Source organism: Rhinolophus sinicus, linkage group LG05, assembly GCF_036562045.2.
Source record: "Rhinolophus sinicus isolate RSC01 linkage group LG05, ASM3656204v1, whole genome shotgun sequence".
Lineage (NCBI taxonomy): Eukaryota > Metazoa > Chordata > Mammalia > Chiroptera > Rhinolophidae > Rhinolophus > Rhinolophus sinicus.
Genome location: NC_133755.1, coordinates 28,653,836 through 28,669,688, shown reverse-complemented (window position 1 = coordinate 28,669,688; position 15,853 = coordinate 28,653,836). Strand labels below are relative to the sequence as shown.

The window sequence follows — 15,853 nt, the reverse complement described above, 5'->3', positions numbered from 1 at the left end:
TCCATCTCACACAGTGAGCAACACTATTCTATAGCAACTATAAAATATGCTGTAGCATTTTATGTAACAATCCCACAAACACAATTGAGATCAAAAAGCTTCTCATTACATATGCTTTTCAGTTATGTCAGCCATACTCCTAAGGTTGAATTTTTCCTTTAGATTTTTAAAACTTTAAAGATTGAATGAAATAATACATTTTCTTAAAGAAGTAGAAGCAGCCAAGTAGAGTATTCAGTCTTAATCTTGAGTTACACACCTTTCTACTTTGACATTTCAGTAGCACAATGTGTCTGTAATAACACTGAAATTGGTTGACGTCGCTTGACTATTTTATCTTAAGAATGCCGTAAGAATGGTATTCTTAATATCATAAAAACGACAAATCAATAAATCTGAAGAATTTGGCCGTTTGATGTGCTCTTGCAAATTAAGGATATGCAATATACTTGCAAGTATCTGCCAAACAAAGAATGTATGCTAAAAGATAATGCTCAATTAAAAATTTTTTTTTTGTTTACCTTTATTTCTGCTCCTTTTAATTTTTTCTGCCAATCCCACACAGTAAGCATATGCTCATTGGAGTCATCAATAACACATAAATGAACACCTGAATCCTAAAGAAAAGTCAATTAAAGGCATTTAAAAAAATCTCAGATAAGGCTGATTTTTCTAAGAAATAACCACATTATTAAAACTGCCAATGTTAAGATAATCCCAAATCCTTTAAACAAATGGTGCCTTGAAATATGATGAACATACTACTAAGACTGTATTTTCTTCAGAAATATAATATTCTTTTAAAGAAATATTTTCTATTTTTAATTTTTTCTCCTAGGTTGATTTCCATTTACCATCTTGCCACTTCTATCATTCAGAGATAGCAGATAATTCATTTTGAGGATACTCTAGTCCCTTCTGCATCTTATACTTCCTTCTTGTATCTTGTATCTAAAGTGTATTCCCCCAGGGGAGGTGTGAAATGTACATAATTTCATAACTTTGCACCTGACTAAATTTTGAGTTTGATGGAACAAGCTAAAATTAATGGCTATTTTAAAGTTTGCCAATTTGTTTTCCATGATATACCTGGTTTATATTAATATGATTAAACAAGATAAATAAAAACAACTAAATTCCTATTTTTCCAAAACTATTTTCATTCACATAATTTAAATCTCCCAGTTTAAGAAAGAAAACTGTGGATATTTAAAAATTGTTTTTTTTTTTTCCTCTAGTAGCATTTGCAGTACATGCCTTACATGTCTATTGAATAAAGAAATACTGTGGTGAAGAGGGGAGGTACTGAGGAAAGGCAGAGCTTACTGTACTCTCTTCTCTTTTTCCTTTAGCCTGTATTGTAATGATTACCTAAACTAGGAAAATAAGAGTATGAGGTAATCCAAGTCTTAACATTGTAACAGTGGTAGCAACAAAATGACAACAGTTCCTACTGTAGAGATTTTTAGTGTGTGTGGGGGTGGGGGAGGTGGGGATGGAAGGTAGTAAAATTATTTCCTTTGTGTCCTTTTATCTCCTTTCCTAAATGCCTTTCTTGCAATACCTGACCCATTTGACCACTGACATTCAGTGCCTTCAAGCTAGCAAAGTTCCTATATCCATCCAAATTTACCTTTCTGCTCTAAAAATGTCCCTCATGTGCCACAAAACTCCCATACTCCAGAATGTAGCTACTGATAGCTAGGAACTGAAGAGATAATAGAAATACATCAGTAATTCTAAAGTATGAATGAGGCCCAATAAAATATGGAGGGGTATTTAAATTAAAAATTATGGATCCTAAAATGTAGAAGGTTTCCTGGATACTCTGTAATAATTACATATAGTTTAAGAACAAATAGAATGTTTAAACGAGTAACATCCTGTTTGATTTTCCCCTCAGAATAAAGCCTCAATGATTAGGTAAGATTGCTAGACACTGAATTTTCAACTCAGGTTATCAATTCAGAACACAGATAACTCATGATTTTAGTAAAAACCAAGGTCTGATTGTTTCTTTTGCTCCAACACGACACTAAGAAAAGACAGCATTTGTGCAGAATAGGCCAAATTTCAGGTCTGTGAATTTTCTAAATAAAACAGATCTCCATTATTCAATCTGAACAAAAGCACATCTTATTGTTTGTTTCAATTTTACTGTGCTATGTATGTATGCCTATAACCATTTCCTGCTACTGCACTGAAATCTTATTTCAGGACAGAATAAAATTGAGTATAATTAAGTATAACATCCTGGATCCTATCTAAAACAAAGTACTTTCGTGCTTAGGTTAAAAAGCTGGCCATTGTTAAGCAATAGCTAACATCTCACTTTTCAGTTCAGATTTATAACTTTCTATGAACACACACACACACACACACACACACACACACAAAACTGAACATAACTTCTTTTCTGTTTCTTTGGGCAGCTTGCTTATGTTTACTCCTTTAAAATCTGTTACTCACTGCTTTTGAAAAATCCAGGCATCCTACTCCACGCTCAAAAGTTCCAAGTCCAATGATCTGCAGTGTGGAAAGACTAACTGAATCCCACACTCTGACATGGGGTTGCAAAGGCTGCAAAAACAAGCGGAAAAACACAAGTTATCAGGACTAACTGGTACGGAAGTGGATGCAAATACCAGAACAACACAGAAGTGTTTGCTGTCTTTAAAAAGTAATAGGGATGAATAAATATCTAATAAAAAACAACTACATTTAGATATGCCCCCAAAGAATCTCGAGCAGGCATTTTTTTTCTCAGACCATGAAAATAAGGAAGTAACAACAGTGATAATAATAGTAGCAGCAGATGACTTGAGTATTTACTAAGTGCCGTATACTATTCTAAGGACATCACATGTAGTAATTCGTTTAATCATCATAATCCTATGAGCTATGTAGTACTGCAGTCACCATTTAACAGATGAGGAAACTGAGACACAGAGATTTAAATAACTTGCCCAAAGTTATAAAGCTATTAAAAGCTGGAGTCAGGATTCTAACCCAGGCAAATTTGCTCTCAATATCCTGCTTTTAGCATCACCTTTATTCCTGGGAAAATAATACTTTTTAAAAGTCAGTGTTCAATAAATTGCTAAGCAAACAGTCCTTAAAACAAATCTGGAACTGGAAGGGGTCTTAGAAGTCACCCAACATAACCCCTCCCACTCCTTTTCACTAAAGAAATGGAAGCCAGAGAATGTCGTGAGTATAGTCATATGTTGCTAATCAGTCATCATTAATATTCACTGTTTATCCTTACAAATAAGGAATTTGTTATGTAAGCCTATTTAATAATATTGAATAGTAACGGAAAACTTTTAAGTGTTATCAGTTCTACTCATATATAAAATCAAGGGGTACATCAAGTTAGGGAAATTGCACACATTGATAAGTTATTCTATGTTAAAAAACAACAACAACAACAACAAACAGTAACAAGGTTATCAGTCCTCCCATGTTTACAAGCAAATAGTTTCTTTAGGGAGAACACTTATTTTTTTTTTAGGAAAAAAAATATTAAAGTAGTATGATTCTTTTGTTTTTGGACTGTTCTTACACTCTAATATTTTAGCCTGCTTATATTAGAAGTTTCTTAGTAGTTAAATTTTAGAAGAATAAAATGAGACGTGGTAAAAATCACCATCAATTCCCATTCTAACAGCAATATCACTAGGTAGAGAAGGCATAAAACCATGCCACTCACCCTTCCATCTTTATCCACTCCAGCTATCTGTCCAGTTGCGATCCTAATTTTGTCAGGATGTATAGAAAGGCTAAAAAGCAGTATTAACAATTTTAAATACAGGTAATATGAAACAGCAGAAATATATGCATTAGTATGAGCATTTTTCAAACAAACAGATTTTTCAGTCATTAAAAAAAAATCTCACTGTGACCCATTTCTTTTATTTTGTTTAGCAAATCAAATAAACATCAATTATCAAAGGCTTTCTTTTCCTAAGTTTTCAGCTGTATTTCTTTCTTTGTTAAACTCAACAGACCAATTAATGGAACACTAAATTTGAAGAAAATAGTTATTCACAATTGTGGCATGACAAATTAAACTGCTTTCATTTGTACGAGTTTCTTTCTAGTCCTGCACCAATGGTTCATATACACATTCACATGGCTTTATATAGTGAAGATGCAATATTTATTGTGTAATTTCAATCTGTTAAAACATAAGCAGTTTTCCATTTTGTTACATAATCCTTATGCATATCATTGACATAACAGCTCTTCTATCACTTCTACCTTCTACAAAGGAACACAATAGTGGGCATCTTCACACTTAGTGCCTCCAACCTGGTAATCAGTTCTTAATGCTAAACTCTTAAAGGTCAAACGTGGGGCAAGGAACTTTTATGTAGAAATTAAACATAGTACAGCATATATGTGCACATTTTTCATGATAAACATATGAGTGACTAGCAAAAATGTTTAAACGATGTCTTCATGTCCGTATCTCGAATCTTTCTACATCTTGCAACCAAGGGGTAAGCTCAACTGAGAAATATAAATTTGTTTGTTCTTGTTATGTATTGCTCATTGCTTTCCAGAGAGTAGTATCAATTTAAATTGTCATAAGAGAAAATGTTTTAAAAGATTCACTACAATTTGCCCTGATTAAGAATTATATCTTTTTAAATGCCCTGACAATTTGATTGGTATAAATGGTACCTTGTTTTAATTTCTTTGATTACTAAGGAGGCTAGAGTTTATCAATATGTTTCTTTAACAAATACTATTTCCTTTTACTTAAATAGTTTATGTCCTTAATTGAAGTCAACTACATTAAAAGTAACTAAAAATCTAACACATTAATATTTTACCGTAATTCAGATCTTTCAAAATATGTTTTAAAAAGTAAAATTTCTGGATTAGGTAATACATTTGCATGGTTCAAATATCAAAAGCTGTAAAAAGACACAATGAGAAAAGTCTCTTTCCTGCCCTGCCCCAGCTGCTGGACGCTCACCGACATCTCTCTACTACCCCCACATCCCCTGCAACTCCACCCAGATAATCCCTATAATCAGTTCCTTCTTCTTCATAATTCTGGAAAAAATTTACATATGTGGAGGCCAAGATACTTATTTTCCACTTGCTTTTTACAAATGGCAACTCACTGTGCACATCTTCCTGTTTTTCAAGCTTTATACTTAGGAGTGTATATTAAGGATCTTTCCATATTAATACACAAAGAGCTTCCTCATTCGTTCTTTATAGCTGCATGGTAACCGATGGGTACACTACAACTTCACTAATCCCCAGCTAAAATAATTTTAGGCTGTTTTCAATCTTTATGATCACAAACAATGTTGTAACAAATAATTCTGTACATACATTATTCTTCCAGTGTAAAATGTAATATTTTAATCATCTCTAATAGTTTAATAATATCTACACAATACTCTAATAGTCATATATATTTTTTCTGACATAGTTGCCAGAATAGTACTGACATAGAAAAGATTTTAAATGCTGGAAAATAACGAATTTAAGCAATAAATAATTGAATTTAACTAAGTAGCAGCAAAATTAATGGAATAATTTAAAGCCATTTAAAAGGCGTTCTCACATTTTTATTTTGATGCCCTATGGGATACTTATGATCCTTATTCAGTCATGATTTCTGTCTCCGAAAAAGAAAAGCCTCAAGTCCAAAATTTATCTGCATAGACTAAATACTCAATAAGTATTTAGTAACCAATTATCACTCTCAGATATCTGTAAAAGTCTAGCGTGCCCCATATGTATTTGATACTACAGGCCAGAAGAAAAGGATCGTGAAAGACCTGAGAAAGCAGAAACGATCCCAATCGAGATTTAAAAGTCATGTTGTTTATGACTGCTGATACCACAGCACCATTTTGGAGGTCTGTGTCCTTTTTCTTTTAAAAATATATTCTACATAATGCCATAATATCCTTAAATTCTGAGCTCTCCACAAGAAATAATTTCCAATAAAACCCACATTAAAAAAAAAAAAAGAGCATGAAATAAGAAAAATGAACAATGTTAAACGATACCAACCATTTCACACAGTCTGTATGACCCAGGTAGTGTCGTTGAGTTCTCTCCTCATAATTAAATAGTACTACTACTGATGCTATGAAATAAACTATTTCCCCGGTAGGAAGAAGGTAAACATTAGCTCGACAGTCCTTTCCTCGATAACCGTATCTTAAAAGAAAGAGTCAAGGTTTTTAATAAGCATAATTTTCAAGGCGTTAAATTAACAATTTTTTCAAGGATACTTAAAGGAATCAGAAAGGCATAATGTAAATAGGACGGAACTGGAACTAGAAAACTTGTGTCCTGTCACTATCTCTTGTAAAACCCCGAGTCTTTTAATGGACTTAAATCTTAGTTTCCTCATTCGACAAACAAATACATACTGAGTTCCTGATGTGTAAGGCACAGAACTGAACATACAAACAATGTGGGGCCTGTGTTTCTGGAGCTTCTGTTCTGGCTAAGACGACAGAAATAAACATCACATGTATCACTAGAAATGGTGGAGAGAAAAATAACAGGATGCCAGGAGAAGCATAAAAGGAGAATGTAATTTAAACGGAGAGAAAGAGAGGGATCAAAAGAAGGACCATCTGAGACAGTGACATTTATGCTTGACCTAAATGATGAATGAGAGACAGCCAGGCACAGTCTGGTAGGCAGAGTGTCTTAAGTTGTAGGGAGTTACAGAATTGGTGATATTTCCCAAGCTAATTTCTGCCACAGGAAGGAAGATTCAAGGGGTGAGGGAAGAGGACGCAGGAAAATGGAGGCAGAAAGCAGAGTTCACACTATTAGCTCCCTTCTATTTCACTGGGAGTTTCTTAGAGGTTCTAAAAGGGAGAGTTTCTACGTGAAATTAGGAGAGCTCCATTTTATGTGGTCATTTTTTAAAAAAGGTCTGGCTGAGAAAAGAAGTTAATTCTGGAATATGAAGCAACCTTAATTGATTAATAAAATAATTCACATTATTTCACAGGTCACAAAACACTTAACTGATGTTTTCTTATTTAATTCTTACAACAGGCCTGTGAGGTAGGGGTTATTAACTCCTTTTTATAAATGAGGAAAACAAGGTTCACTGGGGGTCAGTGGCAGAGCCAAGACTCACACACTAGTCTTCCAATTCCAGTCCAACGCCTTGTCTACCACATCACAAGTATCTGCCATGATAATCACAGAGTATTGTTTGCCCTATCTGAAGATGTTAATTTTGATGATTTTAAATTGCTAATAGCAAAACAGATGTAACGTGATGTGAAAGGATCAGAGATGGCATCTCTTTACTTTCTCAAGTGCTTGTTATTACGTTGACTTTTTTGGTATAAAAATCTTTGATAGATTAGGTAAACTAATTTTTCTTAAATGAAGCAAACAAAGTTGCTGTCATGTTAGAAAAGGATACACCCACTCCAGTTTGAGCTTCTCAGGAGGCAGTTCTGTTTTGATGTCATCATAGCTGTCCACATCAGAAGGAATAAACATTGTAATTGGCCGACCTCGCATAAACATTTTAACATATTCTCCTTCTGTTGAAACACAAGACAAAAGTTAAGTCACACGTCTTTTCTGAATAATCATAGAAAAGTGGATTATTAATGTGATATAATAAAAACGATAAAAAATAGCTAGAGTTGTAGACTCATTATATATGATCTTTTTTTTATAAAGACCTAGTCCAAACCATTGTAGGAGAAAAACAACTAATCATTTCCTTAAATGAGAATAGTTTTGTAGTTAAAATATAATTTATCTGTGTAAGTTGACAGATTTCAATATGACCAGGAAAGCTGAGGTAGAAAAATGCAAAAGAAAATAACTTTGTGATGGAAGGTTCTCTAACAGTTGAAGAGACAGAGATTATCAGGGTAGTCAATAAGCACGTCTACCACTCTACATGACCAACCTACTGAGGTTTAATGACGTATAAGAAACATGGCCTCAGAATATACCACGAGGAGAGGAGTCAAACACCCTTCAGGACAGGGAGAGACTAAGCGCTCTGCTACACATGGAAGTGAATAGAGCTGGGAGGAGAAAGGACCAGTGTCCCTCACTTCACAATTGTGGCTATAATCAGCCTTGGATCTAAGCAATTAAATTCAATTATAATACATTAAACATTTTAAACACGGTGGTAGGAAACAGCTTCTAATTAGCATAGATTCTAAAACACCTTTTATTTACATAAACCAATAGCTGTTTATAAGATCAGTAACAGACTAAAATAAAAAATGTCAAAAAGACAACTCTAGAATCAAATCAATATTATACACCTTTTATAAATGGAAACAATACTTCACTTAAACAATCAAGATGAGATTGTATCGTACTCCTTAAACAAAAAAAAACAAAAAAAAAACAACCATTCCCACCTACACACAGATAGGTTTAATAAATGTTGATAGTGAAATGGTTACAAAGAAACCTAAAAGAGGAGGAGAAAGTAAGGGACTGACTACCAAAGCATATGAAGTATCTAACACTTGCGAACTTGTCTGGCTAACTTGTCTGGCGTAATATGAGAACAGCATTAGACTGAAAACGTGATCCTCAACCAGAGGCTGATACAATCTTAGGACCTCTAATAATGACCTAGGCCACTAAGGAGTAGAGCATATAATAATTCAATAGCTTCTATAATGCAAACCATGAAAGAAGGAAAGAAAAATTACTTTGCTGAATGTCTGCAACTATTTCTTCAGGCAGATTTAAAAACTGTGCTTGTTATGGGTGAGAAGTTCAAGTTATTTTTATTATTATTACTCACAGTGTGCTCAGCCTCTAAGATCTAAGAACAGGCTAAGACCTCCCACACCAAGGTTTTAATACCACATGATGTACGTCTCTATTACTTCTGAATCTAAGAGTGGGCTCTGCTTCCTGATGATTTTTAGCATAGCTGAACTTTGATAACTAAATGATTACCAGCTGCAACTATTTCCCTTCTGCAGTCATCTTCACCTATATCCCCTTGTCCTTTTTTGTACAGTTTATTTTCTTATAGGTGTGAATTTGTTATATAATTTTCATTCAACTATTTTTTTTTTAAGACTATAAATTCTTAAAGGCAGATATCCTGTCCTTTGGAATTTCTCCCAGGATCTCTGATCAGAGGTGTATGTCATAATGCTTTCTGAATGAAAAAAATGAAACAGCTAATAAATGCTTCTATCACCACTTACAAGAGATTGTATGTCCAGCAAAGGGAATAGGTTAGGCATAGTATCAAAGAAAAGAAAATGCTCTCCTTTGCTAATACAGACAGCTCAGAGTACTGTATTGATTTCTTCATAAATTGTCAAGCAGTACAAGCAACTAAGTAAAAGCAAAGGAACTATCTATCTAGTGCTTGTCAACTTTCCTAGTATAATATAAAACGGCAATGCATGTTAAGATGAACATGCTTTCCCTGCCTGCATACTGCCAGTGTATATGTTGGAGGCCAAGTATATAATCTAGGCACTGCAAACAACTCCTGGGACTGAGAGGCAGGCAATACATTATAGTGGAAAGGACATGAGCTTTGGAAAAAGACTGATTGGGACACTCACTAGCTATGTGACTTTGGCATCATTTTTCCTAATACATAAAGTACTACTACTACTATTCGGAATTACGACTGATTAAATAAGGCATCATGCTATGACGTAAAATACGACGTTCTCAACAATATTTAATTCCCTTCCCGTTGAGAATGATTTGTGACCACTCTAAACAGTGTCTAGGAATTGCTTATAAAACAGGATTTAACACACAGTAATATCTCTTAATAAGCTTTAAAGTGACTGTCCACAGAACAACAAGTGTAGGCAAATAAGCCACAATCCTGCTGATTCTAGCATGTACACTTTAAAACAGGGTCACAAACTCAAATATCTACAGGCCCAGGCAGGAAATGCAAAATGAGAGCAGTGGGAGAACACAGAATGATTGGTTGGGGGTGGGGGCACTTGCATACCCCATCTCAGGGAGGCAGAAGCTAGTCAACTCCATGAAACACGTGGGTTCAGCGTTGCTAGATCTCATTTTTCAAGAGTAGGAAACCTATAATTTATTGCAAAATCTACAATTTTAAAATGTTTACTCCTTTGCCAAAAAAGGGAAAATAAAATATCATGTGAAAACACACCTTTGGCCAGCATACAGCACACAGGGTCACTACTTTGCAGCCTCTTTTTTTTAGAAGACAGCCTTTACCTTGGGAATTAGGTAAAATATATAGATGAGCCTCTTTCCTTGTCAATCATTGTTGAGTCAAATTCTCACCGTAGACTTTTTCTTGAGGCTGTCGGATAACAGTCAAAATTTGTTTGTTTTACCCCAATGCTACTTTCTAGCGGTCAAACTCAAGGGGATGGGATGGGCCATGGGACTGGTTAAAGAAGAGTATGAGATCAGTAACATTAAAAAGCCTGGTGGTCCAGAAAAAGAATGTAAGGAAATTATTAAAATTGTCTATCTCATGATAATTAGTAAACATAGCATAGGGTTATCAGTATTCAACAATAAAGCTGCTGCTTACTGAAATGTAATTAATCTCATCATTTTATCTCCTACCCTGGCACCATGAAAATTCCTGGGACTGACAAGGAGGCTGTACAATATAGTGAAGAGAATGGGAAGTTTGGTGATCAAGACAGACCTTGGTTTGAATCCTCACTTTACCACTTACTAGCTTATGTATGCTCAGGTAAAATATTCGTAATTGAATCTGATCAATGATAGCTAAATGATAAAAGAAATTTTGTGGGATACTGTTAATAAAAATACCATAAATGCCGTTGGTTCATTTCTCTAGACACTTATAAATATTAGAACTGAAAGAAATCTTAGAGCTCACGTAGTCCAATCCTCTTTTACAGAAGGGGAAACAAAGGCTCAGAGAGGTCAAATGAGTTTTAGACTACATTCCAAAATGCTGTCTATTATTTAGAACTTGGGAAGCATTTTCATTCTAAAATTATGTTCTGTATCTGCACTGTCCAAAATGACAGCCACTGGTTATTGAACACTTTGAATGTGGCTCGTCTGAATGGAGAATATGCTGTTAAGTGTAAAATACACACCAGATTTTGAAGACTAAGTACGAAAAAAGGTAAAATATCTCATTAATGATTTTAAAATATTGATCACACAGTGAAATGATACTCTGGATAGACTGGGTTAAATATATTAAACTTAATCTTACCTCTGTCTTTTTAGTTTTTAAAATGTAGCTAACAGAACATTTTAAATTACATGTGTTATATACCATATTTTTGTTGGACAATACTGTTCAGACAATGGTGAGGTCCTGAGGCTAGTCCAGGTCCAATTACCTGACAACACAGCTTACTCATAATCCAAATAATACTAGCTTGAGCTGTGGACCCAACAGTAGGAAATCAGAGTAAAATAGATGACGAAGATGATCTTTCTGCTCTGTTATCTTTGAGAAGAGTGAATGCTAGGCAAAAATTTGAAATACTTGATGTTCCACTTTCCTTTCTATGTCCTTCTGCCACACCTCCTAGCACTTCCTCTTCAGTCGCAGGTTTTGTTACTCTTCTGCTTTAGCATCTCCCCTAGGCTGTCCTGTTCCCCAAAGTGCTCCAAATTGCAAAATGATCTTCATAGTCTCAATCCAAACTTTGTGAGATAGTTATCTCAGGGGTTCTAAGAAAAGCAGTACTGCTGAAATGATTCATACTGATTTAAATAACTGATATATGAAGTTGTTTATACATTTAAAAAGATGCTTATCAAAACGTCTTAATCTTTGCCAGATGACAACAAAGTGGAAAGAAAACTTCAGGCAGAGGGAGAAGGAAGTCAGTACTAGCACTGTGCTCAGGATCAGTACCTCCAGTTCTTTTTCTCACAGTCTCTCTATTTGGAAATAAATAAATAACAAAGCCCTTCAAATACAACAGCAAAGCTTCAGGGGTTTGGACTCTGACTACAGTTACTTGTGGAATGGGTACTACTGCCTGTAGAAAGCCTACAGAACTTTGAGAATGCCCAGGATTTAAAGCACCTCTCTCTCTCAAAATTTTACTTTCAAATCCCATTTTTTTTTTTTTTTTTTAGTTTTACAATCTTTAGAACTAAACAGTCTACCCAAACTGGAATTTGAATTTTATAGTTCACTAAAATGTAGCATGTAGAGCGTCATGCTATCTAATTCCAGCAAACAGACAGAAAATTAAAGAATCTTTATTTAGTTTGAGCTTTTTCTCTGATATTACCAGTTCTATTCTTCACAGAGCTAAACGATAGACAGGTAAACAAGATGCTAGAAATACTGACTACAATTTTATAGTAGAAAGTGACAAAGACCATTTTAGGTAAGCTAACATCTTTTCTAAAAAATAATTTATTTTCAAACAAAAGATTTCAAGCACCAGTTAATGACCCAACTATTCTGTAGTAACAATATTTTTAAAATTCCAATGAAACAATATAATCTGTAAGGATCTTTGGACTTTTGAATGAGAATTTGATTTGTACTATCATAAAATCTGAATTTCATCCCTGTAAAGGTCTAAACTGTAAAAATAGATCATAAAAAATACAGATCCCCAAATTGAAAAAGGGGTGGGTTAAATTCAGAAGGATATAAACTAATCTTCCTATCTGACAGATTTCAAAAAATTCTTACTTGTAGTGTTTGCCAAATATTACGCAATTAGTTTTACTGGCTAGGACAAGAACCCAAATCTGAAAATTTGACCAAGTACTAAAATACTACCTTAATTTTCTTTGTTCTATAGGCAGAGCTCTACTGACTGATATATTTTATTGAATTTTTAATTACATTGGGGGAGGAGGGTATTTGAGGGTGCACAATGAAGATCTAAAAGATGTGAACCTAGCCCCTTAGGAGCTTATAACAGAGACATTAGCAAGTCTTACACATCAGCTAATCAACTCATACTAATTACCGTAATAAATCAACTTGCAGTTAACTACTTTCTTGAACCTAAACATCCTTTAATCAGATTTCTCTTTGCTGTTTTTGTTTACAACTGTGATTGTCATAAAATTACCTGAATATATCAGATATGGGAGTTTACTTAAGCATTTTAGATTATTTTACTGCCTGAAAAAGTCTTTCTTTGGGAAAAGACAAGAAAGAAGTCTATTCCAACAATATAGAACATATAAAACTTCTAAAAGACTTGCTATACAAGGTCTGACAATTAAGTTCGTGAACTCATCCTAGAAAAAGTGCTACATACCTCATTGCTGAATATTACTACGGTCACCTTCGAAGTACTCCCCTTGGGGAGTACTATGCACCAACAATTGCCTAGTCAACCCTTTAAAGCAATTTTGGAGCTCTTTTTCTGGAATGGACATCAGAGCTGTTGTGGTATTACCCTTGATGTCCTGAATGTCATCAAAATGTGTTCCTTTCAATACTTCCTTAATCTTTGGATAAAGAAAGAAGTCATTGGGGGCCAGATCAGGTGAGGAGGGAGGGTGTTCTGATACAATTATTTGTTTACTGGCTAAAAACTCCCTCACAGACAGTGCCGTGTGAGCTGGTGCATTGTCGTGATGCAAGAGCCATGAATTATTGGTGAGAAGTTCAGGCTGTTTTCGTCTACCTTTTTCACGTAGACTTTTCAGCACTTCCAAGTAGCAGACCTTAGTTAACTGTTTGTCCAGTTGGCACAAATTCATAATGAATAATCCCTCTGATATCAAAAAAGATTAGCAACATCATTTTCACTCTTGATTTGGACTGATGGAACTTTTTTGATCATGGAGAATTGGCTGACTTCCATTGTGTACTTTGATGCTTTGTTTCAGGGTCGTATTGGTACACCCATGTTTCATCAGCAGTGATAACACGGCCCAAAACATCGGGGGCCCAAAACATCATCTTGCCTCTCCAAAAGGTCTTGGCAAACTTCAACTCTCCTTTGCTTTTGTTCATCGGTGAGCTCCTTTGGGACCATTTTTGCACACATCTTTCTCATGAAAAGATTTTTTGTCAAGATTTTCCTGTTTCTCCATCGATGTTTATTTGGTCTGCTATGCTTCTTACAGTCAGCCAACAATTTTACGCACAATTCGACAAATTTTTTAATGTTTCCGTCAGTTCTGCTCGTTACTGGCCAACCTGACCGCTCTTCATCAGTGACACACTCTCTCCCCTCAGGAAAACATTTAATCCATTTGTACACTGCCGTTTTCTTCTTGGCATTAGCCCCATAAAGTTATACTAACATACTGCTGATTTGACTTCCACTCTTGCCAAGTTTAACAATTTAATATTTGTTCGTTGCTATAATTCAAGATCAGACATTCTCGCGACGGCCACAAAAACACGCAATAACAATAATGAATGCCACTCAGGAAGACCCCGCCACCCATCAACACAAACACAGCTGTGAGACACTGATATACCAAGGTTATGAAACCTTACCAAGCTGTTTGTACAGTGCTACCAACATGGTGGCAAGTTCACGAACTTAATTGTCAGACCTCGTATTGCTGAAAACTTCTCTGAACTAAGCAAAATATAGTCGTACTTTAAAAACTCCCTCAACTCATTCATTTATATCCCCAAGAAAAGTTATTTTAAGTACTAAATAAATGAAAAAAATTTTCATTTCATCTGAATATACCAAGTTGGATTTAATTTTTTTTAAAAAATTCAAAAAATATACTTCAAATGTCAAAATATTTATCCCTCTACCCTTTTTTAAATTAAATATAATAGAAAGAGAATCAGGAGTCCCCAGAGGAACAATAAAAACCTTTATATGAAATTCTAATTAAACAGATTAAAGAGAGACTTCAATTTTACCTTTAATGCTTTCTTTTTTCAAAAACTGAGTCAAATAAAGCGAAATATAAAGATCTAATAAATCTGGGTGGTCAGTACATGTGTGACTGCTGTATTATTAGCACACAGTTTTAGACATCAAAATACTTCACAATCTTTAAAAAGCATTCTTAAATGAAATAATCAACAGAATATTTTTGGTGAAATTGTTCCTTGAAGAACCAATTGTGAGTATAGTTCAGGAATGTGGCACATGATTTACTACGCCTTTTCTTGAAATCTTGGTATACGTCACTGATCAACTGTATGTTTTTTCTGCTAAGCCTATCACAAGTTTCAAAATTCTTTTCAAAGTGCTTCAGGAAAATGTCAGAATGAGCAACACACCATGGAGTCTAATTGCCATTTCTGGACAAAATGGATCTGTAATCATGCTATCTATATCTCAGTTAACTGGCATGTTTGAGGAATGGAGATTTTCCTGGTTAAATGCATTTTTTAGTACAGATTTAGAAAAAATTATGTCTATGGTTGTGAAAATACAGTATGGGTAAAAAGTGTTTAACCAGAATAAAATAAATATTCACAAAGCTAGAGGTTCTCTTGTGAAAAGTCATGTTCTCCATGTCCAAAGGGGGCAGTTGGGCTTTTTTTCACTAAGCTAAAAATAAGGAAAAGGGACAACAAGAACACATTCTTAGAAGATGGGATAGTTTTTGAAAAGTTCGACAGCCTTTAAACGTATTTTAATCTAGAAGATTGTTACCCACAACATCAAGAACTCAGATCTTTGCTTCACTGGGCTTTTAAAAAATCTCCGATAGAGAGAGCTCCCATTTTTGGTTTCCTTTTAAAATAGACAATATTTGAAGAAGCCTGGACCTAAGGATCTAAGTAATGTTCATACAGCCTATTTTAAAAGGCCCAAGATCTAAATTTTAGAAACTTTTTTTTTTTTTGGAAATGCAGTATTCAGTTTCCTGCCCTTCCTCCTTATTCACACTCTAAATTCTGGAATTGTAAACTTTTGGGTACCATCTCAAT

General features: G+C 34.6%; 1 protein-coding gene across 4 annotated transcripts in view; it reads right to left on the bottom strand.

The window, feature by feature from the left end:
- The window catches only part of EML4 (EMAP like 4), a 141,051-nt gene that overhangs the window by 41,241 nt on the left and 83,957 nt on the right, over nucleotides 1-15,853 (bottom strand). For all 4 annotated transcript variants that reach the window (XM_019757066.2, XM_019757062.2, XM_074331922.1 and 1 more), the window contains 5 exons: nucleotides 7,433-7,556; nucleotides 6,046-6,195; nucleotides 3,713-3,782; nucleotides 2,470-2,580; nucleotides 522-617 (listed from right to left, as the gene is read on the bottom strand). In XM_019757066.2, coding sequence (XP_019612625.1) covers nucleotides 522-617; nucleotides 2,470-2,580; nucleotides 3,713-3,782; nucleotides 6,046-6,195; nucleotides 7,433-7,556 — 551 coding nt within the window. The remainder of the gene's footprint in view (nucleotides 1-521; nucleotides 618-2,469; nucleotides 2,581-3,712; nucleotides 3,783-6,045; nucleotides 6,196-7,432; nucleotides 7,557-15,853) is intronic.